The sequence below is a fragment of the Atractosteus spatula genome, chromosome 2 (assembly GCF_055471065.1).
Source record: "Atractosteus spatula isolate fAtrSpa1 chromosome 2, fAtrSpa1.hap1, whole genome shotgun sequence".
Classification (NCBI taxonomy): Eukaryota; Metazoa; Chordata; class Actinopteri; order Semionotiformes; family Lepisosteidae; genus Atractosteus; species Atractosteus spatula.
In genome coordinates, this window is record NC_142707.1 from 52,788,273 (window position 1) to 52,812,655 (window position 24,383).

Below are 24,383 nucleotides of genomic sequence, written 5' to 3' on the forward strand. Positions count from 1 at the left end.
AACACATATGAATCACTATTTCAGAGTGTCATAAATGCATAGCTTAAAACAACAAAATGTGAAAACTATGTGTTCAAGGAGAACCTATGTGGAAGTCATTTAAAACGAGACCTTTCCTTACCCAAAGGTTTGTTCAGTCTGGAACAAACTACACGGTCATGTTGTTTCATCACTGTTGATTCTTTTGGGATGTTGGGCTAGGATCAGAGAGAAACGGTTAACAATTATGATCCAATTTAACAATAAATTGTGTGATCCCATTTAACGACAGTAAGATTTTTATTTTAAAATTTGGCATTTAATTTCACTTAGTGCAGGGTCTTGAAAATGAAGAAAATATTCAATACTTTAGAAATTAAAGTTTCATTTACAAAATATATTAATACAATTATGACATGCAGCTGCTTTATTGATATCCACTGCAGATTTAAGTATCTTTGTTGTAATACGTTTAAATATATCCAGCCTAGCCTAGAAAATCTTATTAGTTACAATGTGCAAGTTAGCAAAACAGCACATAATACTCCGAATTGACGACAACTGCAAAAAAGGGCTCGAATAGATTGAAACAAGCAAGAGAAATATTTTCTTCGTGATTTACAGTATAACATAAGAACTTAAGAACATAACAAATATTAACTAGAGCACACCATTGAGCTCATTTATCCTGTTTGGTATTTAGTAGATCATTTTTGGAGAGTTATATAAAGAATCTCAAAGAAATGGAGACTGAAGTCTTGGAGAGTCTTGTTGTTCAGCTGCCTGGTGTGAATAGTGAGGGACTACAGGCTCAAACAAGGCTACTGTTTTGGTGGTTTGTTTGGTTTTGCTTTTCCTGCATTATAAAAAAGCACTAGTTTGTGCCCTATATCTGTGTATGTGTGTCTGCTTTCCTAGGGAACCACCTATTTTGAAGTTTCCATTACGACACACCCAACTGGAGTGCCACACCTACTATTGAAGAGAGCTTCTTATTTGGCAGGAACTTCTCTTCTGACTTGTGAGGAGATGGAACAACAAGATTACGCAGGGATGAGTCAAGGTAATATATGTACCATTTCTTTAATATAGTCAGTGATTTAAAAATACACTTGAGGACAAATATTGCATGTCATTAAGTATAAAGTAAAAAAAGCTTAACTCATTTTATCACAGGGTCTCTGTGATATTGTGTATAAAACAGTTTTTGACCATAGTCCTCTATAGTTGATTTCATTCCAAGTGGAGGGTTGTACTGATATAGTACAGTTGCTTTCAAAGGCATAAATTAATGCTGTATTGTGTACTGTTAATTAAAGAAGCATTTTTATGTTCTACAAGCCTTAAGCAAAATCAAGACACAAGATACACTGCTCGATTGATCAGTCAGGATACATTTTCTGGGAGCTGTTCAACACTTTTGGAGACAGTGGCCCCTAACTGGAGGAAAAGAGCTATCGCAATTCCCATACCTCTTCATCAAGGATGCAAGCCATTAATCTCTGAAGCCAGCTTTGCCAAAGCAAGTGACAGACTGAGACTGCTGTGTTCATCTAGACCATACACAATTGTAAGAAAGCTGTTTTGTATTATGAAAATGACAGAGTGATTTTTAATTGTTATGTGTTAAATGGTTGGAGACTGTTCAAACCAACAGAGTTAAAAAACAATTAAATGTATTACAATTTACAAATGCCATGCATTTTATTTTTTAGATTCACTGCTTGTAATGTTGAAATGGAAGAGTTTTAAATTAAGACCAACATTTAAACAACTTGAATAATCGGCAGAAACTTACATCTAAAGAAGCCCCTCTGCTTAAATTATTCTATAAAATATTTAAAAGAAAATACAACAGCACACAGTTTTTCTTTATATTTTATATGTCTCAGGAGCAAATAAATGTGGGTAAATACATTATTATATTCTCAACATCAATCTTTACCAACCAACCTACAGTAGCTGGCCCTTCTCTTGTTTATAATCTGTTTATAATCTTAGGTCGTGTTCTATACCGGTCACTTCGCCAGGTGATTCACTTTTGACCAGAAAACAAACTTATAATTAAAAACAACCTTTTCCCACTCTACTCAACAGTCAGGCAAAAATCTCTCATTTGTTTTTTAGAAGTGCCAGGAGAGAGAGCCCCTTCATCATCTACATGAATACTCCACTTGTGTATAGTTTTTTTGGAGAATAAAATACCAAATTTAAAATTGTATGTAACACTTCCAAGTCATATTTATCTCCTGAAATGTAGTGTATACTGAAGCAAAAATGTCTTTCAGAGTAACAATAGGGAGTGAAATATACAGTACTGCACATGTGGTATTTTAAACTATATTTTAGACACTATTTTTCAGTTAAGGATTTTACAACACTCTTCACTTTGGCAATACTTTAAAACATCACTGTTTAGCACTTAGATTTCTGAAACCATTTAAAAAAACATCTGCTAAAAATGATCTGCTGGTAAGTCTTTTTGCCCTCTTACAGTACATGTAGATACAGTCTCAGAAAACATACATGTGTCTATTTTTGCAATTTAAAGGTACTATGAAAGCAAATCAGTATCTGTTGAAAGAAAACTTTGCTTACATTTCAAGCAAGTGATCCTCTGGTGATTAAAATAATTACCTCACTGCTGACCTACATTGAAAGACAGAAGCTCTGAGGCACTGGAAAGAAAGAGTGGTGAAAGTAATTTATAATTAACAGCAGAGCACAATGCTCTAGTGAGGAACACCTTGTTTTAAAATGACATTACCCATATGTACATTCTGTTGCTACAATTAGGCAGTTGAAAGTGTAATACTGTAATATATAAATAAAAAGCAGGTATCATTTAATACAGCTGTAGAGCTCATATTCTAAAGCACCACATCATGAAAACCTATTTTTATGGGAAATGACATATCAGCAATGCCCAGAGTACCAACTGTGGAAATGATACTGTGACCAGAGACTATGGATATATTTTACTTGGCTGCAAAGAACCTCTAAGTGCTGCGCTTATTTTTCTAAGGACTTGGAAGCGGAAAACTGAGGAATTGTTTAATAAAACGGAGACTGCAGCACAAAATTTAAAAGAGAGGAACCAAGTCATAGCACTTACAGTTATACAGGATTGCCACCATGCAGATCATGCAAGCACATCATATTGAAACTACTGAATAATGGCTGATTCATGTGATTTACCTTTTAAATTAAAATGTGCAGAGCACAGCCTAAGTGTTGTTACTTGTTATTAATTTTCAAAATTAAATTAATTGGGTCATTCTGCACTATCAAAATGATTACTTACAATAGGGTAATCATAAATTTGAAAAACAACTTTTCTCCTGCAAGACACTTTATTGAAAGCTTTTATATGACTTCAGATAATAGAATGAGATTGCAGCTCTTCTGACAGTTGCTGAACAAAGGTGTATCTCATATGGTTGATGAATTGCCTCTGGCAGCAGTAGGACAAAGTTCTGTATTATCTAGTATTAGTATAGAAAAGGCAGAAGTATTTTGGGAACTTAATGCTGTTTTATAATTGTACTCAAAGAAAGGAGAGAAGTTATTTAGAAGACATTGACACAACTCTTCCAACAGTTGCTCAAGACAGGGGTAGTACCCACAGACTGGAGAATTGCTAATGTAGTGTTTCATAAGAAGGGTGAGAAAATTGCACCAAGTTATTATAGACAAGTAAGTCTGACTTCTATTACATGTAAGGTTATGGAAACAGTTATTAGAACTGAATTTTAGAACCACTTATATAACAATAAAATCCTAGGGCAGTCAGCATGAATTTAGAAAAGGTGGGTCTTGTATAACCAACTTATTAAAATTCTATGAACAAGCAACAACAGTAATGGATATGAATATGGAACATACTGTTTCATTTGGCCTTAGATTTTCAGAAGTGTTTTGAAGTTCTAAAGAGATGATGAAAAGTCATCTTACATGTAGTATTTGGTTTGAGAGTACAGAGTACAGATAAGGTGTGAATGCTTAAATTGAGGTGATATAATTAATGGAGTATCACACAGATCTGTACTAGGACCACTACTCTTTCTGATTTCTATTAATAATCTAGATTATCCCTAGCCATAACCCAGTGTAATAAAACTCCTTTTTTTCTCTAATACTGTATGTCCCACAACCTGCTAGAATAATTAGTTTCCTCTTTACTGTATGTCTAAACCTTAATGAGGTTCCTTAAGACTGCACCATTTGCTGAAGTGGTTCTGTCTACCAGAGAGATCACACCTAATTTCTCCCTATCCAAGGGTAGCTAATCCTTTTAACCTGTTTCTGGAGGAATGGAATCTTTTTGGTCTTGTACAGAGAATACTATAAGGGGACCATATGCAGTAAATGTTTTCAGAATGCTCATAGGAATTGACAAAGTCAATCCAGTGGACTTCATCACAATAAAGAGTGAAACACAAATCAGAGGACACACAAGGAAACATCACTGTTTTCTCTCAGTTTATTATCAGGCCTGCTTTGATGCTGGTGATGTATAAAGTTCCTGGAATTGAAGCTGTAATTGCAGTTCTTTTAGGTTCGGTGCAAATGTAATTACAACCAGTTTTCTCTCAAGACTGTTTGTGAGCACCATTTTGGAAGTCTTGTAGATTATAGGCAGTGAGCTCATCGGGCTGTAATGTCTGAAGTCCTCTTCAACTGCTTTCTTGCTACAGTTTTGCAATGCCAATAATTTTAAAAGACCGTGTCCACCTTCTTTTGATAATGTCAACTGACGTGCCATCACATCCAGGTGCCTTTCCATTCTCCATGTGCTTGACAGCATGTTTCTCTTCCTCTGGGAGAACGTCTGATACCTTGTGTGTAATCAGAGTTCAGTCTTTGTTTACATTGTCTGTGTTGGCACTGTCATCAATCTATTATTTCTCAGAACATTCTGCAACTCTTTAGACAATCAGTTCTCAGTTTCTGACTGTGGTCCCATCTTTCTGCCTAATTGCAAGAATATGTGTATTTTTCTGATCATTAGTCTTTGTATGGTTTTCTTCATGCTTCACTTGTCTTCAGTTGTATCTCTTACAAATTTACAGCTGAATGATCTAATGTTCTTACTGCTTAGTATTATTGTTTTTAATTTTGGGGTCATTATACGTTTTAATTTCTCCTATTTAACTTGTACTAAATAAAACAGAAATGCTTTCTTTCTTAGGAAAACAAGAACATTTTCATTTTTTCACTAGTGTTGCTCCCTCAATCCCTCAAATTCAGTTTGCACTGAATAAGCCTGTGATCACTTCATTCAAGACACACAATAAACCAGAATTTAAAGAGCAGAGCTGTTGAGATAGACTTCAGCAATCTCAGCAAGTCTCTGAGATACTAGGCTTTCCAATTGTTAAGCACTTTAGAGGTCAGGGTGAGGCTTTTGAAATAAATCTTTAGGACTCTGTTTTGAACATTTAAAAATCTGGTAAAGTTTCACTTAGAATTGTTAGAAAACAAACTGCAAACACAAACACAGTAGTCAGTAGTCCAATGTAGAGAAAATGAAGGTATGCACCAGCATCCCAGAATCTAACTGAAACAGAATAGGTCGTCATTGGATATTATGACACAGGAGATAGAAGGACACCCTTGTAATATTTCTTACATGAGTCTAAAATAAACTCCTTGAGAAGAGTACCCAGATTTTTTGACAAAATAGCTGACCATCCTAAGTGTATCTGATGTGAAATTCTGCACTCCACTAGGGTCACTCCAAGCTGATTCTCTGATTCTCTGGCTTATTCTGGAAGAAAGTTATGCATTAACAACAAGTCTGTGTTCTGTGGAGTCAGTATTTAATTGCAAATGTAATTCTAGCCTCTGCCATCCTTTCTATCTCAATGGCATTACTCTTCATTGATGTCTTTTTTGTATAATAATAATAATAATAATAATAATAATTAATAATAATATATTTCACACATATTACTTGGGATTATAGTTCAACAGTGGATTCTAGGTAATGACAGAATTCTGATGCTCTTAGTGGGGAGGTTAAAACTAGGCTACAGGCAGGTCATGGGTTCACGTGTCCAAAGAGAGCAGTGTACTGTATATATGAATGATGGTGTCCTGTCTCCCGCTGCCTGTACAATTCTAAGATGGGAAGTGTCAGAGTTTAACACTGCCGTAGATCACTCTTATTTCCTTACACAATAAAAGTAACAAGATGGGATTTAAAACTGCTGGTTAATGCTTGTCTTCTGAAGGGAATACTTTTTTAACCCCCCAAACGAAGAACTTGCAAAGACTAACAATAAATGAAAAAGAAAACCTCAGCTGCTGAAAAGCCACTATTTGTAATGAAAAACCAAGGTGCTCATTCATCTTCATTAAGATATAAACACTCCCAAGTGTTTGCAAGCATGCTGAGAGCCAACACCGTTTGCAAGAATGTCAGTGTAAGAATGTTTGACCTACGGCATTCCCAGAGCAGCTACAAACCAGGGGTTCATGAGGAATAACAACAAGAATCAGATGCTTTGTGTATATTTATTAAGTATTTTAACTGTAAGATGGTTTGGCTTAATTTGCCTGGTTAAGAGACAGTCCCCTGGCCATAGGACAGAGAAGCTGGGACTCCAGCTTCTGGGCAGTGCAGTGCCTTAGAATCTGCGCCTGTGGCTGGAAGGTTGCTGGTTTGTATCCCGCAGCCAGCAGAGGAATCCTACTCTGTTGGGGCCCCTGAGCTAGGCCATTAACCCCAACTGCTCCAGGGGTGCTGTATAAATGGCTGACCCTGCGCTCTGACCCCAAGCTTCTCTCCCTGTCTGTGTGTCTCATGGAGAGCAAGTTGGGGTATGCAGAAAGACTAATCTTATTACAAAAAATTGTATATGGCTAATAAAGTGATCTTATCATCTTCAGAGAAAGGAGTTAAACAAAGGGCAGCTATAGGTAGAGTGTGGTGGAGGAGGGAGGCAGGAGACAAAATGCAAAAAAAAAGGTGTTTGTGTGAGATACTGTATACTGTATATAGAGAGAGAACACTGGGAATGAGCATGATTTTAAATAGCTGGGTGAAACTGGCTTGGTTGTCCAATTTTGGAGAAAAAATAACTTAAAGAAAAAAGGCCATATACTGTAGCAGTTCCCTGCCTTGAAAAAGTGAGGAACTAGTTTGAATAAGAACAACATAGTGGCACAGTGTTTAGCATTGCTGCCTCACAGCTCTGTCCCTGGGTCCAATTCTGGACATGGGTGCTATCTGTGTGGAATTTGTATGGTCTCCCCATGTTTGTAAGGGTTTACTCCAGGTGCTCCAGTTTCCTCTTACAATTCAAATAGGTAGATACATTGGTTAAAAGGTAAAAAATTGTCCTGGTGTGGGTGTATACAGTATGTGTCCGTGTGTGTACTGAGATGGACTGATGTCCCGTGCAGGGTGCCAGTTGCCTTGTGTCAGTTGCTTGCTAAGATAGGCTCCGGCTTCCCCACAACCCTGAATTGGATGAAGTGGTTAGAAAATGGATGGATGGTTTGCATATAAATCATTTTTCACTCTGATTTTGGAAATACTTTGTAACTTTAAAATAATATACTATTATATTTTATGTCCAAATATTTGTATTTTTATGAGAAATCAACATAATATTAATATGAATTTAAAATTAAAGTTCAATTTTCAATGTATAGTTTAATCATGAAAGCACTACAGTAGGTTTTATACTTCATATCTAATTTAGGAGTGACGTTATGTTGGGATCATAGCTTTCAGGATACCTTTCATCGTCGTGGTGAAAATGGAGGAAGGTGTTCCACTATACCTATACCTATACAGTAAAAAGGTGGAAAAAAAAGTTCCAGTGAAGACTTGCATCCTCACAGCTACAGTATCTGCTGTAACCTGCGCTGGCGAGTTTTTACTGCTGAACTGGCAGAGCGTCTCTGAGGATCATGGGTAACTAGGGGACGCCCTTCTCGGGAATCCTTTCACTTCATTTCCGCGTTATTTGCACTGTACAGTAGCCAGCCGATCTTCTTGTACTTCTCTATCTGTACGTTACTGACTGTAAGGCAGTTAAAGCGCAGGCTGCTTCGTGTGATCGTGTGTATTAAAGTTCACTTTATCGCAATTAACTATGAGCGATATCAAACCCAAAGGCGCTCCAGAGGCCGGAGGAGAGAACAGCGCAGATGACAAAGACTGGGCAGCGGCTAAGGCTTTTTATGATAACTTGAATAAGACTTCAAAGAAGCCCAGACCTGTAAGTTAAGCAAAGATGTCTTTGTATTTTGCATTTTTACACCATCGAGAGTGATATTTAGGCGATGACCCATCACAAAAAATACCCTGCGCTGAAACTAAATTGTCTTATTTTTGTCATCTGTGTTGTTTGCAGCCCAAACCCCAGCATGCCGTAACCATCGCAGTATCTTCACGAACATTATTTAATATGGTGAAAGAAAGGAAAATCTACGAAGAAGAAGGGCTAGAAAAATACGTGGAGTATCAAGAGCAGCACGAAGATGAGCCCCTGACGCCGGGAGCGGCTTTTCCATTTGTGAAGGTATATATTACAATATATACAGTATCTTGTGTGCTGAGGAAGTGGGCGCAATGGAGAGGTGGGGCTCTGAGCACTTTCTGTACCCGTTACGCACTCTCGGCTCTCGCTGATGAAAGTCGGAAATAATTTCGAGACAGATGTCGGCTACTTACGAAAAACTCGTAAACCCAAATCCTACCCAGAAAACCTTACTGTCCATAAACCCAGTGCACGACACTAGAGGGAAGATCACGAGAGTTCACTTTTCAGTGTGCGACTTCAGTCTGGAGATATTAAAGCAATTGTTCACTTTAAATGCTGGTTGTCCCACCCTTAATTGTGTTCATTATTATTATGAAGTCAAGACGGTGTTAGAATTATGTGTATTATAACAAAAACCACAAAGATAAGGTATTAACTACAGGTCAGCCACCTGTTTTGAATAACAAATTAAAGGTGAAAGACACAAAGTGAACATTTCAGAGAGAAGATGTCTCCGATATGTTAGATCATTTGAAATGGCAGATGTTGATGGATTGGTCTAAAAACATTGGCTTTAAAAATGAAATTGAAAAACGAAAAGTGTACCATTTATAAAAACACTGGTGGTTTACATTGAATTAAATGAAAAAAACGGTGCTCCTGTTTGCAGTTCACAAAGTCAGCACACATGGTCAAACCCCTTTAAAACTGATGCAGTAACCAGTGTCAAAGTAAAACTAAGAAAATTAGATGTTAAAGACTGAGAGGGGTTACATCTTTTCACAAAGAACTGTGGTTGAATGACAGAAAATGTCAAGCCTTTCCTTAGGTGAAGTTTTACTGTGAGACTCCAAAATACAGACTTTATTAAGTACATAGATACAGTAGTTTAAGTAAATGATACAGTACATTTTTTCATTAGAAAATTATTAAAACTTTTGGTGTTATTTTCCTGTAATGTGTTTTCAGACCAGTGGTTGTACAGTATGCGCCTTGGTATAATTATTAAAAATCTATTGTTATCTGATTTGGAAAATACAGCATTAGAATCTAAATTTAGTAGTTCAGGCTCATATCCGAACATAAAAACTATTACGTTCCTGTCTGGTTATAGCATTCTAATACTACAATTACTAGAATTTTACAAACATACCTCCAAGGGCCATTAATACAATACAAAACACAGAAACAATAATAATATGTGTCTTGTTAAACACAGGAGAAAATTTAAAATAATTATTATTACACGTTAATACCACTGTAAATTAGCGGTGTAATAATTGAAGATATACAGTACTTCATTCAGATTTTAAGACAAGCAAATCATCTGAGATGACTTATCCTGTCAAGCTCAGAGATATACTTTTAACAAGCTGAGACTGTGTCTTTTCTTTGGACTGTGGTAATGTGCTTGTCAGACAATAACGGCATTACTGTACCTTTTGAGCTTTGTGTACATGTTGATAATGACTTTATGTACTACCTTTAAATTATGGATGCATTTCTTTCTTTCTTTATACAGGCTTTAATGACTGTTAACTCACGGTTGCGTGAACTCTACCCTGGTAGCGAAGAGCTGTTTGATATTGTTCTCATGACTAACAACCACGCCCAAGTTGGGGTTCGTCTCATCAACAGCATCAATCAATATGGTATGTACCATCTGCAGAAAAAAAAAAGCTTGTAGCTTTTGTGACAGGAGGAGAAAAGTATTTTCAGTGTTTCAGTGAAATTCTCATATTGTTTGGCTTGAACTTGCATGGCTAAAGATCAGCTCTGTCACAACCCCCCTCACTTACAGTAGGAGGAATGAAGCAGGGAGCTGCTGCAAGGGTGAAGGGAGTGGAGGAAGGGCACCTAGAAAAGATACATGTAATTAGGAAGTTTTATACTTGGGGGAGCAGAGTACGAGATTAGAATTTGACCTTCTCTTAAACTTATGTTAAATAACTACATTTTAGTAGGTATGGTCTTTGATTAGCTATACTTTCTGGACTGGAATCTTGAAACAACATCATTTACAATTTGCTGAACTAACAATTTAAGTCAATTAAAGCACGTTTCAAAGAGATGGCCTAGACTTCAACAAAAATAACAACCATAGAGGTGTTAAACACCAGACCTGCTGGTCCTGAAATTAATTGTTTTAGAGTATTCTGCTCATCATTGTATATGAGAGTTTGTTTTTGACTTTCCTGGTAAAATAAAGAAATAAAAAGAACTGTTAAATAAGTAGTAATTATTGATTATTAGTGTACATTTTTGATGATAATTTTTATTTTTTCTTTCAGATTTAACAATTGAAAGGTTCTGTATGACTGGTGGAAAAAGCCCTATTGGTTACCTGAAGGCTTATCTTACCAACCTTTATCTGTCGAAGGACTCAGAGAAAGTACAAGAGGCGATTGAAGCAGGTACTGAAGTTGATCTCACTTCTTAGAATATTTTTTAGTGTTCTTGGTTACACAAAACCATCTGTAACAAGGCACAGCCAACAACCTATACAGTAGTTTAGTTCAGATTTAATTAACCCCATCTCTGGTGCACAGGTAACTCAACAACTATGCCTTTTAAATTTCAAAGAACATATTTTAACTTTTTAAGCTAGACAGTAAATACCTAATGCCTTAAAGATTGTGTCACAGTACTATATTGTCACCTTCTACATGTAGCTACTTAGTATCACTGTCCATGTATCCATCTTTTTTTTAAAATAAATTCCAGGGCATTTCTTGAAAAGAGTAGGGTGTTACCCCAGCATCCTGGCCAAATTTCTCATTGGTCTTTACTAATCATGGCCTCCTAATCATCCCCATCTATTAACTGGCTTCATCACTCTGTTCTCCTCCCCACTGATAGCTGGTGTGTGGGGAGTGTACTGGTGCACTATGGCTGCTGTCGCATCATCCAGGTGGGGCTGCACATTGGGGGTGGTGGGAAATGTCTGTTACCTGGAAGGTACTTTGAGCGGAATGTCCAGAAAAGCGATATATAAGTGTAAGGAATTAAAACTAAAAATTGAATAAACTACATTTAATATATGTTTCCACATACATCCCCCAAGATGGTATAGGCAGCAGTGTGTCACAGTACTATATTAGCAGTGGTTAGTGTTCTGGGCTTGTGACTGGAAGGTTGTGGGTTCAAATCCCAGATAAGACAGTGCTGTTGTATCCTTGAGAGAGGTACAGTACTTCCACCTGAATTGGTCTGGTAAAATACCCTGTATAAATAGGTCCAAATATAAGTTGGTTTGGATAAAAACAACAGGCAAATAAATTGGTAATAGTAATATCTGAATCCTTTGGGAAAGAAACAGGGACTGTTGAAAAGATCCGATGAGGTCTTTAAAACTTTAATTGAAGGGACTGTTTTTTGGGGATAGTATTGAGTGTGCTAATAAAAGATATTTCAGGATAATTGCTGAATTGTTTTGCATATCAGACTGCAGAGCAGAAGGAATGAACTCAGATGACATGTGAGAAGTCCACGTACTGCTCCTCCTTCCATTTGGCATACTGTGATTCAGGTTGGAAACAATCGAAGGTGAAGTTTACATTCCAGAAGGGATTGAAGGCGGCTGCTGTGAACACTGCATCTCCTGCGAGCCCTCGGGGATTGAAGCTGTCACTGGATGCGCTTTGGTCTGAAAGTGACCGATGACTGTGTTGTGTTTTAGGCATCGCCGCTGCTACAATGTTCACTCCTGAGAAAGAGGTCCAGCTGTGTGACACCCAGCTGCGGGTGGCCTTTGATGGAGACGCAGTTCTGTTCTCTGATGAATCAGAGAAGATTGTGAAGGAGCACGGACTGGACTCTTTCTTTGAGCACGAGAAGGCTTTTGAGAACAAGCCCCTTGCACAGGTGACTCCCTTATTTCAGCTGAAGGCAAGGGGGAGGGGCTCAGATTAATTCTGAATTTAAACCCACTAAGGGCTTTATGCAAAGCAGTGAGAGAATCTGAAACAAGCTGACCAGCCAGATTGTTGAAGCCAAAACTCTAGTTTATTTCCAAAGACAGTGGCTCAAGATCTTATAACCAGTTAGATTAAAGGGCCTCCTCTCATTTGTAAACATTCTGATGTTTACCAATTGCATATTACTGGTAGGACCTCATGGACACTTTGCCAGTTGGAGTCAAGTAAATAATTTCTGATTTCCAATTGGCGGTGAATGGAAGTTTGGTGTGCAAAAAAGTATTTTAAGTCACACATTCCAGTACTTAATCTCAGGACTCCTAACCTAACAAATGCAGCTTGTCCATTTCTTAAATATTCTTCCACCTCTAAGTTACTGTATAAGTATATTGAGTTATAAGACAGTTGCAGTAACACAAGGTGTGTCACAGCAAGGCTGAATTGTTGTTAAGGGGATGTGTTTCATTATTTTTTTAGGGTCCTCTGAAATGTTTTCTGGAAGCACTGGGAAAGCTTCAGCGCAAGTTTTACGAGAAGAACGAACGAATGAACTGCCCCATCCGGACCTACCTGGTGACCGCCCGGAGCGCGGCCAGCTCAGGGGCCCGGGTACTGAAGACCCTGAGGAGCTGGGGCCTGGAGATCGATGAGGCCCTCTTCCTCGCCGGGGCCCCGAAAGGACCGCTGCTGCAGAAAATCCGCCCCCACATTTTCTTCGACGACCAGATGTTCCACATCGAGGGCGCCCAGGAGCTGGGGACCATTGCCGCACATGTGCCGTATGGAATAGGACAGAAGTACCGGAAAGGCAAACTTATTGAGGAAACACCCAAAAAATGAATGAATGCTAACAGCACCCTGTGCTTGCTTTAGCAGCAGATTGGTTGGTTTTGCATCGGAGTCTCTTGATCTGTGGTGAGGGTGCTGTTCTGTGATGCTTTCCTATTGCCATTACCATAAGGGAATGTGTGGCCCATTAACAGAGGGCATGAAGTCTTGATTGGTCAAGATTCAGGACTATGTTTCTGCTTTCTTCCAAATTTTTAAAGATCTTTTCCCCTTTTTATAAGAATCATAAATCAAGTATGGTTTTGGGTCTTGTGCTGCCTGCTTTTATCTGAGTTTTCTTAAACAAGTCGGCCTAAACCATCAGTGTCTTTCGTAAGGTGCCTTTCCTTCACAATCAAAGAAAAACCAAAAATGACCACATTCCTAGTAAACATAAGCACATATGGGGCACTTTTGCCCCCATTCTGTTGTTAACACTGAAAAGATGGTTTCATACTCTTCTGTTTGCTCATTGTCCCCATTGCCTGCAAGAATTATTTGAGTTTGAGCTGGGTAAGGACCTGAAAGATCTGGCTGCTTGATAGACCAGTCTGTGCACAGAATAGGAAGGTACTCCTTTTGGAAACCCACAAAGATTGTGCTCACCCCAGTATTCAGCAAGTGTCACACCGAAAATACCTAAATACCCTGTAAGATTTAAGTCAAGGAGTGCAAGTCAGAATTCTACTAATTGAACAACACTCATTAAACTCATATTCACCAGGACCTACTAAGGGTCAAGTGGATGGGTGAGTAAACCAATCTCATGATATTCAACATATCCATCCATTTTCTAACTGCTTCTTCCAGTTTAGGGTTGCAGGAGAGCTATAGTCTCGGCAAGCAACCTGCTCAAGGCAGAGTACGCCCCAGATGAGACGCCAGTCCGTCGCCGGACAGACACAGACACGAACACACCACTCACAAATAAGGCCAATTCTCTCTGAAGCTAGTTCATCTAACAGAATGTCTTTGGATTGTTTAACATATGAAATACTTCATATTTACATTATTTATAGGGCAAATAAACTCTCCCATCATTTTCCTGGTGCAATTCAGAAATATTCATGTTAAATGCATTGATTCAACCTATTTTTGAAATATATAAGGTTTAAAACCAAAAAAAAACTTACCCATTTGAAAACACACTGATTTTATTCTTATATTTTATAGTTCACATGTATAATATGCTATATACAGTATAAAAGAACAGTGATATTTTTCTCTAGACATTTATAGTACACTTTCTTGAAAGTGACTTAAAAATTAAAATGGTGAGGCATATGTATTTAATGAAAAATCTGCATAATAAAAAAAGTATTAATTTTTTTTTCAGCTTATTACATAAAGCAGTAAGATACTGGAAAGTTAATAACTGAATTTGGATTAACAGCAAACCAAGTTTATGAAAATACAGGAACCCTTTTGTGAATAGTAGTTTTAACAGGTGACAGCCATGACCTTCCCATTGACCAGATAGCACATATTTACTTTAGTGTGTCATGTATCACCCTAGTAATGTTATACAATATCAGCTATCCAGCAGTGTGAATAGCTTTACTGTGTGAAATTGTTTCTTAAGTGCTAAATTAGTAGGTTAATGACTTAAACTAACTTTTCAAGGGCTGGTTTCCACTAAACCTTCTCAGCTCTAACTGGATTACCCTAATGACAATTTAGGTGCGTTGGACTAGGGTTGGGGCTAATCGAAGTCTGAGAAACCAGGCAGAAATGATTTAAGATGCTTGAAAATTTAAGCAGAGTGGCACTGTTGTGTGCCGACATCATTTTTGATTGGAAAATAATACTTTGATAACCTTCCCAACTTTGTTTTGGAGTTGATTTTTTCATTTATGATCATTTTAGTTGTGCGCTTCTTTTAAAATTATGTTTGTAGTACAGAGTATTTTATCAGTTTCATGGAGTCTCCTCAGAAACCTCATGTTAACTGATAGATTTCTGCTTTTTTACAGGGTTGTATACCGGTGAATGAAAACGGATGGAATTGTATTACTGTTTTTCTACTGTTTTTTCATAATTCGTGCAGTACATGCAAAGCTGTGTAAAGCACTGGTCTCAATTTAGGCTATTATTGTTTATGGGCACTTTACCCTAATATTCAGATTCATCAGCAGAATGATGTATAGTAGAAGTGTTAAAGAAGATTGCCGTATTTTTGTCTTTCCTCCCTGAAAAACCCTTTGTCTTTATCTTGTGGTAAATCTGTAATGCTGGTATTTTTCTACTTTTGTGATGTTTACATCAGTAAAGCATATTGCACACAACATAATTTCAGGTTACTAATATAAAAGATTCTAAGGCACTAGAATAAGTAAACATGAACTGACCTACAGATGTATGTTTTAGCTCAGCATGTTATACTTACAATACTGTCTGCTTAACCCATGTAGAGGGATATGGGTTTCAGCAATGTAAGCACAGTATAAAATGGTTATCTTGCAGGACGTTGTATAACATTTCTTAGACATATTTCATTAAACACTATTTTGTCCAGTGTTCTATTCTATTTTGTGTGTGATGCATATTTATTATAGCATTGCAGGTAATTGAGGTTAAAGAGCTCTGCAAAATATTTTGTGGTGTGATAAATCCTTACTCTGTCTTTTTTATATTTTATACTGCAATAAAGCTGAGCTTAAAAAAATATTTGTGTGTTGCTTATTTCTTATTAAAATTATATATACATAAATAAGATGTTACAGTTTAGCCTTTTACAAATTTCATCTTGTAAAACCTTGTATTTTGTTTATACTGATCCATCCATTTTCAAACTGCTTGTATCATTGCAGGGACATGGGGGAGAGCTGGAACATATCCTGGCAAGCAGTGGGCGCAAGGCAGGGTAAACCCTGGACTCCAATCCATTGCAGGGCAAACACACAGCACAGACATGCACACACGCACACCACGGCCTCTTTTCCCAGAAGGCAGTTAACCTACAAGTATGTCCTTGGACTGTGGGAGGAAACCGGAGCACCAGGAGAAAACCCACATGAACATGGGGAGAACGTACAAACTCCACACAGACCGCACCCCAAGTCCAGAATTAAACACAGGACCCCAGTGGTGAAAGGCAGCAATGCTAACCACTGCCACTAGCTACTGTGCTGCCCTACCTGTATACATTTTCGTGTAAATGTTTTCAATCCTATCAATAGTGATAATTTATAGATATTTAAACTACACCAAATAACTCAAACCAACTATAAATGCAAATATTTTCAAATGAACATTGCTTCAATACTGAGGAGCATATAAATTGAAATTTTCTCATTGTTAAGTACAGATAACCCAAAGTCAGTACTGAGTTAAAGCAGTTTTGGCAGTAATTACTGCTGTGACCCTTGTTAGATCGGGTTCTCTCTGTTCTTCACACTTGTTATGCCTTGTCATCCCTACATTTGTATCCCTGTTTTTGCTCTTCGGGAAAAAATACCAATATGTCTTTGCACTGTGGAGGAAACCAGAGCACCCAGAAAAACCCCACGTGAACAGGGGGACGATATACAAACTCCACACAGATATCACCTCATGTCCAGAATAAAACCCGAGGACAGAGAGCTGTCAGGCAGCAATGCTAAACTATGCGCCACCATGACGCTCAGTTATTGTAAAAGTTCTTTTGTAACTTATGTCCGTGAGAAATCTAATTAACTTTGTGATCGCATATGTAGCACGTTTTTTTAAAGACCATTTTAATCAGAAGGCGAAGAATAAATACGATAAAACTTTGCTATGCATTTACTTCAATAAACTACAACTCCCGCAGTTAACTGGCTCGATCACAAAGGATTATGGGAGTTGTAGTCACCTTGACTTCTGTTTTGATTCATAGCGCGCTATGGTGGTATATCTTTGCTATTGATGTCTACAGCGGTGATTTTGGCCGCTGTACTGGGCGGTGGAGTACTGCTCGTCGCTCGTCGAGTATTTTCAAGGCGATCGTCTGTCCAAGTATTGCGTTTCTGCTCCGGCATGATGCGCGGGAAAACGGTTATAGTGACAGGGGCGAACAGCGGGATCGGGAAGGCCACGGCAGCGGAGCTAGTGAGGCTGCAGGCCCGAGTGATCATGGCCTGCAGAGACCGGCAAAGGGCCGAGGAGGCGGCGCAGGAGATCCGGCAGGAGGCCGGGCCAGAGCACGGCGAAGTTGTAATCAAACACTTGGATCTCGCTTCTTTAAAGTCTGTTCATAACTTCTGTGAGGAAATTATCAAGGTACATTTTAACATATTGCGAAAATAAAGCGTCACACTTGAAACCACTTGCAAATATTATGTTAATAATTATTAAGAAAAATATGAACGGCTTATTAAGCGCACATTTTAGATGACCGAGACGCAGATGGGTTAAATATTGCTGTTATTTCTTAGATGAGTTGCTTAAGCTTGTGACTCTTTAAGTAAAAGACCAATGTTTCTGATAAAAAATGGACTTGCAGTACATGAACTTGTGACAATTCTTAAAAACCGTAGTTCTGAAGTACATTAAAAGTCCGTTACGTGAGGACATAAGAACGGTTACTAAAGAGAGGAGACCATCTACAGTAGTTCGTTGCTGGTTAGAGAAAATCCTTTCATCCATGATTTATTGACTGAAAAGATCAGCATGTTAGGTTAGATTGTTCTGGAATTCCACAAATCTTTGTGTGAAGAAATGAATCACTGAGTTTATAATGCACTTTCTAAAAAATGGGCCAGTTCTTAGCCTCTCAGGCAAACATTGTAAAGAAACAGTTAAAAAACAGATTTTCTGGAACATGTTAAAAAAAAGATACACCACCAAGCTCAAAGGCATGCCATGCTCATATTTTTTATTTATTTACCAGTGTTTAAAAAAATGTAATTGATGTGTCCTCTTAAGCTTGGCCTGCAGCTTTCTTATAAGTAGCCTCTCCAAGATTTTTTTAACGTTGCCCTTTTATATTTGTACTTGGTGTTTTTGCTACCTGCATATAACAATCTACTTGTTATTTTACTTCTAAAAAAATAGACCTGGTTTGAGTGTGTGTTTGCCCTGTGATGTCCATTCAGGTTGTACCCTCCCTTGCACCCATTCCTACTTGTTGGTTTCATGTCACACCTCTCTTTGACTATCCTGACTTCAGCTTTTGTTCTCCTGTTCTACATTACCTTTGCTTACTGACCTGTCTTTCTCACACCCGAAGAAGGCTTCACGGCCAAAACGTTGTGTTTTCTTTCTTCTCTTTTGAGCATGGAATAAACATATTACTTGTTCCTTTACAATCTGGAATTTGTCTGCATTAAAAGGTCATCTTCCAGGTGTTGAATTTTGTGTACATTTTTATTGTGCTCTGCGAAGATAAAGATCCCCTGCAGTAAATAAAACATTAAACAGTCATACTATGTGACAAAACATTTTTATTAATATGTATATATAGAAATGAACCTTGGCAGCGATTCATTCTAGTTGTTTCTGTGTCAGTATTGCCAAAAATGGGATATAAATGGGTGTATATCCCACAAGTGGGTGTGAAAGATGTATCCAGACTTGACCCATTTCAGAAGTGATGAGATGAGGGTTCTTTTATTTACATTTTTGAGTATAGATCTGGGAATTAATAAATAAATATTGGGGTTTCGTGTTTAAAGTGTGCTAAAGACATTATCAGGTACCATCGTAGAGACTGTTTATTAAGGAAAGCTATTCAAAAGCTATGCCTACTGTATGTTGTACTTGTTGCTCACTAGAAACAAGGCCATGTCCCTGTTTGGAATTTGTGGAAAAATAATTTAAAGAACAATTATTCAGAAATTGCTGTAGGAAACTGATGTTTCTTTGGATAAAAATATTTAGCATGTAAGAAGCACCCTATCGTTTTTAAAAGAAGACACAGCACTTCTATGGTTCAATTTTCCTAGAAAAGGGAGGGCGCGTGGATCTCTCACTGGATTTAAACCTTAGTTACACAAACAGTTTTTGGTGACAACTACAAGAGGGAGACATTTGTTGTTTATTAAGATCTGTGGCCACATGAGAAACAAGGCCGTTGTCAACAAGTTAGAAGCACTTGGGCAGCAAAGTAACTCAAACTGATGATAATTCTCAGTTTTGTTTTAGGATTGAAATCACATGTTTTGCAAGTTGCGGGGGCATTGTCTGAGTGTTGACCGAGTTTGTCATAAGAGGCAGCAATCCCACACCAGATCAAGAAAATGTTCTTCTGTGACTGGACATGCTTAAGATATTTTCCTTTTCTGTCATTTGTTTTTATAGGTCATTGTCTTTGCCACCTGCATATAATATTACACACTTGTCTACATTTAACATCATACTACCAGGAAATCCTGGTAACATTGACCAGAGGTTCCTTCTCTCCCACTGGAAGTTTTTGTTCTCCTCTCCTCTGTACCCACATGGTCAACTGTTGTCTTATAACGGCTAAAGAAATCTGTAAAGCGCTCTGTGACAAAGTGTCGCAGTGGGCTCCATATAGTACCAAATAAATTGATTGACAGTCTGCTAAACTTGTGATGCCAGGGCAGTAGGACTTAGCCTGCACTCCTATTGAGTGCCTTTACTAATGGATGTATGGTGCTGTCCGTCCAGTTGTTTGCACTTACTGATGTTGTATCCCAATGTAATTAGTCTCTCTATGGGTTGGTAATTCCAAAAGTCAACTAGTAACCTTGTAAATTAGTACAGCCAGCTCAAAAATGTAATTTCTGTTCAGGATGGTTAAAACTTCCAAGACTTTTCTTTTAATAGTATGCATTGCATACCAATCTCTAATTAAGAAAAGCAAATATAGCTTTGTTTGAACATTCAGAAATGTTTTTTATGTCTAATTTGGTATTACCACAAAGTCATTGCACGTAAGAAGAAATGAGTACAATTTGAAGCTTGCTGTTAAACTGCTGAAAAGTGTTTTGTGCACAATAACACATATGAACATCATGTAATGCAGACCAAGTTCCAGATTTTTCACAAATCTAACCAAAACCATTGATCTTTACTTATTTATAATAGAAACTTTTTTTGTTAATGGATTTATCCAGTGTTTTTACAGATCAGTTTGCTACTAGTCCTGGACTATTGCTAGTCCATGTCTGCAAAAATATCATTAGATCTTGAATGCCGGATCTTGAATGCCTGCTGAATACAGTATATTTCTCTTATTTTTAAAGGAGGAGCCGAGGTTAGATGTACTCATCAACAATGCTGGGATTTATCAGTGCCCGTACACAAAGACAGAGGATGGCTTTGAAATGCAGTTTGGAGTTAACCACCTGGGACATTTCCTGCTAACCAACCTCCTCCTAGATCTACTGACGAAGTCTGCCCCCAGCAGGATCATTGTGGTGTCTTCCAAGCTTTACAAATATGGGGAAATCAACTTTGATGACTTGAGCAGCGAGCAGAGCTATAATAAAAGCTTTGCCTACAGCAGGAGTAAGCTTGCCAACTTACTTTTCACCCATGAACTGGCTAAACGCTTGGAAGAAACAGGAGTAACTGTAAATGCTTTAACCCCAGGAATAGTTCGAACAAATCTGGGGAGACACATTAATATTCCTTTCCTTGCCAAGCCTCTATTCAATCTAGTGTCTTGGGCTTTCTTTAAAAGCCCCTTGGAAGGTGCACAGTCCTCCATTTATTTAGCCTGTTCTCCAGATGTAGAGGGGGTTTCTGGGAAGTGTTTTGCCAACTGCAAGGAAGAGGAATTACTGCCTAAAGCATCTGATGATGCTGTTGCAAGAAAATTGTGGGACATTAGTGAAATTATGGTGGGGCTGACGAAATGAAAATATTTTTTAGTATTATTTCTGTTGTTCCAAAAATAAATGAGAAAATAAAAGTGGTGGTTGAGTAAATTAGCCATGCCTTACACATAATGCTAATTATGCCTGTACCGTGAAGAATATGCAGAATTCACCATGAAGTCTAGTTACCGGTGTTCCAAAGTTTTAAATGATCGGGTTTCCTTAAGTTGTACTTTGTGTGCTTGAACAAAATTTTCTTTTTTTACTTTTGCCAGTTTGCTAAAATTAATTTAGAATATTTAACTGAATGAGTTTGATGGGCTGAATAGTCTCTTGCAACCTTTTCTTTATGTTCTCACATAGCAAGGCTGTTAGAGAATGGCTGTTCAGATAGACATGTAGGTCTTTCACTATGTGAATGTTCCATCAAGATAAACATGGTCTATGATTTTGACTTTGGGCATGTTCTCTCAAGTTGGCTTTTCTTGTGCAAAAATACTTTAAAGTGACTGCATGCAGATTGGGCTTTGTATAAATTAAGACATTAGAGGATCTGTAGGTTAAATGAATTTACTTGCATTTAAATCTTACATGTTTTATTTTGTGCCATTGGCAAAATGCTACAACTGAAGTGCTATCAATAGATAAAACGCATAACGTGTAGCTTGCCTTTAAAGGTATTATGCAATATCAAGAATTGAAATGTCCTGTGTTCAAATTCTTTTATTAATCCGTGGTGTTGTGCACTACCTTGTTCTATACATTGTGGAAATACAGTCTGCACTTTGTCTGACTAAAGAGAAATTAAACAATTCTGAAAATCAAAATTTCTATCATCTCACATTTCTTTTTATGTTTTGTAGAAGGGGGGTGACAACACAGTACACTGAAGTTTTTATTTTGTCTTGATTATTAACCCTTCCCTGCCACTTTAATGTTCAGTAGAGTAGTCATTGAACAACTGCATGCACAGAGGAACAAAGCTTTTTAAAGACAATGTATCCTGTTTGTTACAATCTTTTTTTTTTGTCGCCTAGACCTTGGTGACCAGATTACTCAAGTGAATGCCCTACAGCTACCACAATTAAAACAGCTGTTAACAAAATCCATTCCTACACTGTGCATGCAGGATAATCACATGGAACTACCAAATTCAGTAAGCTATACTGTTTGTTAGAAACAAATGCAAAATATTTCTGTAATTCCAAAGTTAAAACAGGTTATATTTTTATTCTGTATAAATTTAGGATGGTACTCATTTTTATTTGGGGGCAGCTTTTGTGAGAACTGATTAATGCAGGTTAGTACTGTAGGTGGCCTCGTTTACAGACACGTGCCAGTTAGAATTCCTAATAAGCTAGTGTAGTTTTAGAGTTCAGTTAGAATCAAATCATCCATGCTATTTCTTGACTCTGTTGCGTTTTGGCCAGACTGGGGATATTTCCTGTGCAGTATGTGAATGGAAGAACAACCAACCTTTTTCGACCAGTAGACATGTGTCTTGAAAAACATGGACTTCTCTCCCTGCCCTTCTGGATCATTGCACTGGATCAGTGGATCAGTGCATTTTCTGGATCACTCCAAGAGCACTAACAAGCAAACATCCATGCAATCCAAGATCGGCTAAATTAATCTGATCCTGGTCTCCTAAAATTGAAGGTCTTGGAGCATAAGTAGTTTAACTTATTTGTTTTGCATTTAAGGAATGCTGCCCCAAAAATAATGTTTTTAATGATACATTCTACATACTGTTAATGCTGATCCTGAGGACTGCTAAATCCTGCTGACTTCTAGTCTGAAATGTTGCCATTTCTTCCGTGTCACATCCGGTTTTCTTATAAGGAAAAGAAAAATCAGGTAGTGTATTTAAACTTTCCAACACAGACCTTCTATTTCAGTGAAGGGGTGTGAAGTGGAACATAAAACACTTATATATATTATTGATGGAAAATATATATATATATAATTTATCTGTATTCGACACTACTGTATTAAATCAAGCACATTGTGTAATGTGTCGGCTGTCTTAGCATATCTTAAGCAGCTCCAACAAAGACAGCTACACATCAAAAGACAGGACTTGGGACAGGACAAACTGGTCAACTCATGCTACATATCAAAGGACAGCTACACATCAAAGGACAGGACTCGGGACAGGACCAACTGGTCAACTCATGCTACATATCAAAGGACAGCTACACATCAAAGGACAGGACTTAACTGGTCAACTCATGCTACACATCAAAGGACAGGACTCGGGACAGGACCAACTGGTCAACTCATGCTACATATCAAAAGGGCAAGACGAATACACATGAAGCAGTGAAACAAAACATCTTCCTGAGAGCATAATGTATATAAGAGCTGGGAAACCCTTGCAGTGTTGTCTGTTCTGCAGGGCAGACCCAACGCGCGTTGATGTCATTATTGAGCTCAATAAAACAACTGAATCCACAAAGACTGTGTCCTGCTCCTTGGATGAAGGATTTCCCACAACAGGGTGATTCTGGTCATTGTATTTATTGTACATTGTGGTAAACCAATAATATTTCATGTACCGTGTTCTTGACATTATTTTTTATTTTAATGCTCAGAATTATGTTGTGGAACTACAGCAGGTGTTTTCCTATTAATGGTAAATGATAAACTCTTATCAGATCTTTAGATTTGTTTTATTTTAGTAGCAGCGCAAAAGATGTTTACTGGTCAGCGCTTTACGAGTGTTTTTTAGGAATGTCATAATGACACAACCCAAATGTTTTTTTTACCAGATTTCTTTGTTTCTTTGGTGTATAAAAGATGAGCAATATGAGCTTAGGTTCTGCAAAGCATTTAGTGGTTAAAAAAATTGGAACGGGTATTTGTATTTTAACAGAATTACAAAGTTTTGTTTTGGTGTCAGCATTTTTCATAGTTACTACTAATTCTTCTACATCAAGTCATTTGTTTGTACTGGATACTTTCACCGTGAGCCTTCATCTTTTGTTGTCCAGTCCATTTGTTTTTTATGAGCAGAAAAATTAAAGATTTTGAAAGGAAGCCAGGCTATAGGGAATGTATTCTGGATCAGGTTTTATTGACCTGTGATGAGTGTGTGCCAGGACACCAGCGGTCGCCTCATATCTTCATTGAAAGGACCACGATCTCTCAGGCTGAAATGGTTTATTTTTCCAAGACGTCCCGACAGGAAGGTGTAGAGTGTGTTGACATTTTGCAAAGTGCAGTAAAATAGGAACTGGGATCTGAAGAAAAACAATGACAGCTGTAGGACAGCAGAAATGCAAGAAGAATAAAGCCAAGCAGTGAAGTCCTGTGCAGTTGCAAGTTGATAAGGGCTCAAGAAGACAGAACAATTTACTCAAAAAAACATCCCCAAAGGAGGAGGTTCGCATTACTTAAATCTATGACTTTAAAAG

At 37.7% G+C, this 24,383-nt stretch overlaps 2 protein-coding genes across 3 annotated transcripts; both read left to right on the forward strand.

The window, feature by feature from the left end:
- Nucleotides 1–979: 979 nt before the first annotated feature.
- On the forward strand, nt 980–15,889 carry nt5c1ba (5'-nucleotidase, cytosolic IB a). 2 transcript variants are annotated; one of them, XM_088938668.1, is made up of 6 exons: nt 980–1,042; nt 8,349–8,516; nt 10,000–10,129; nt 10,769–10,891; nt 12,157–12,341; nt 12,872–15,887. In XM_088938668.1, the coding sequence occupies exons 2-6, from the start codon at nt 8,403–8,405 to the stop codon at nt 13,232–13,234; spliced, it is 915 nt and encodes a 304-aa protein (XP_088794794.1). In that variant the 5' UTR covers nt 980–1,042; nt 8,349–8,402; the 3' UTR covers nt 13,235–15,887. The 2 variants fall into 2 exon arrangements, with proteins under 2 accessions (XP_088794794.1, XP_088794786.1); XM_088938660.1 differs by lacking the exon at nt 980–1,042 and adding an exon at nt 7,881–8,213 and having other exon boundaries at nt 12,872–15,889.
- Nucleotides 15,890–17,027: 1,138 nt separating this feature from the next.
- On the forward strand, nt 17,028–21,794 carry rdh14a (retinol dehydrogenase 14a). The gene is made up of 2 exons (XM_088938682.1): nt 17,028–17,461; nt 20,392–21,794. The coding sequence occupies exons 1-2, from the start codon at nt 17,108–17,110 to the stop codon at nt 21,007–21,009; spliced, it is 972 nt and encodes a 323-aa protein (XP_088794808.1). The 5' UTR covers nt 17,028–17,107; the 3' UTR covers nt 21,010–21,794.
- Nucleotides 21,795–24,383: the final 2,589 nt, after the last annotated feature.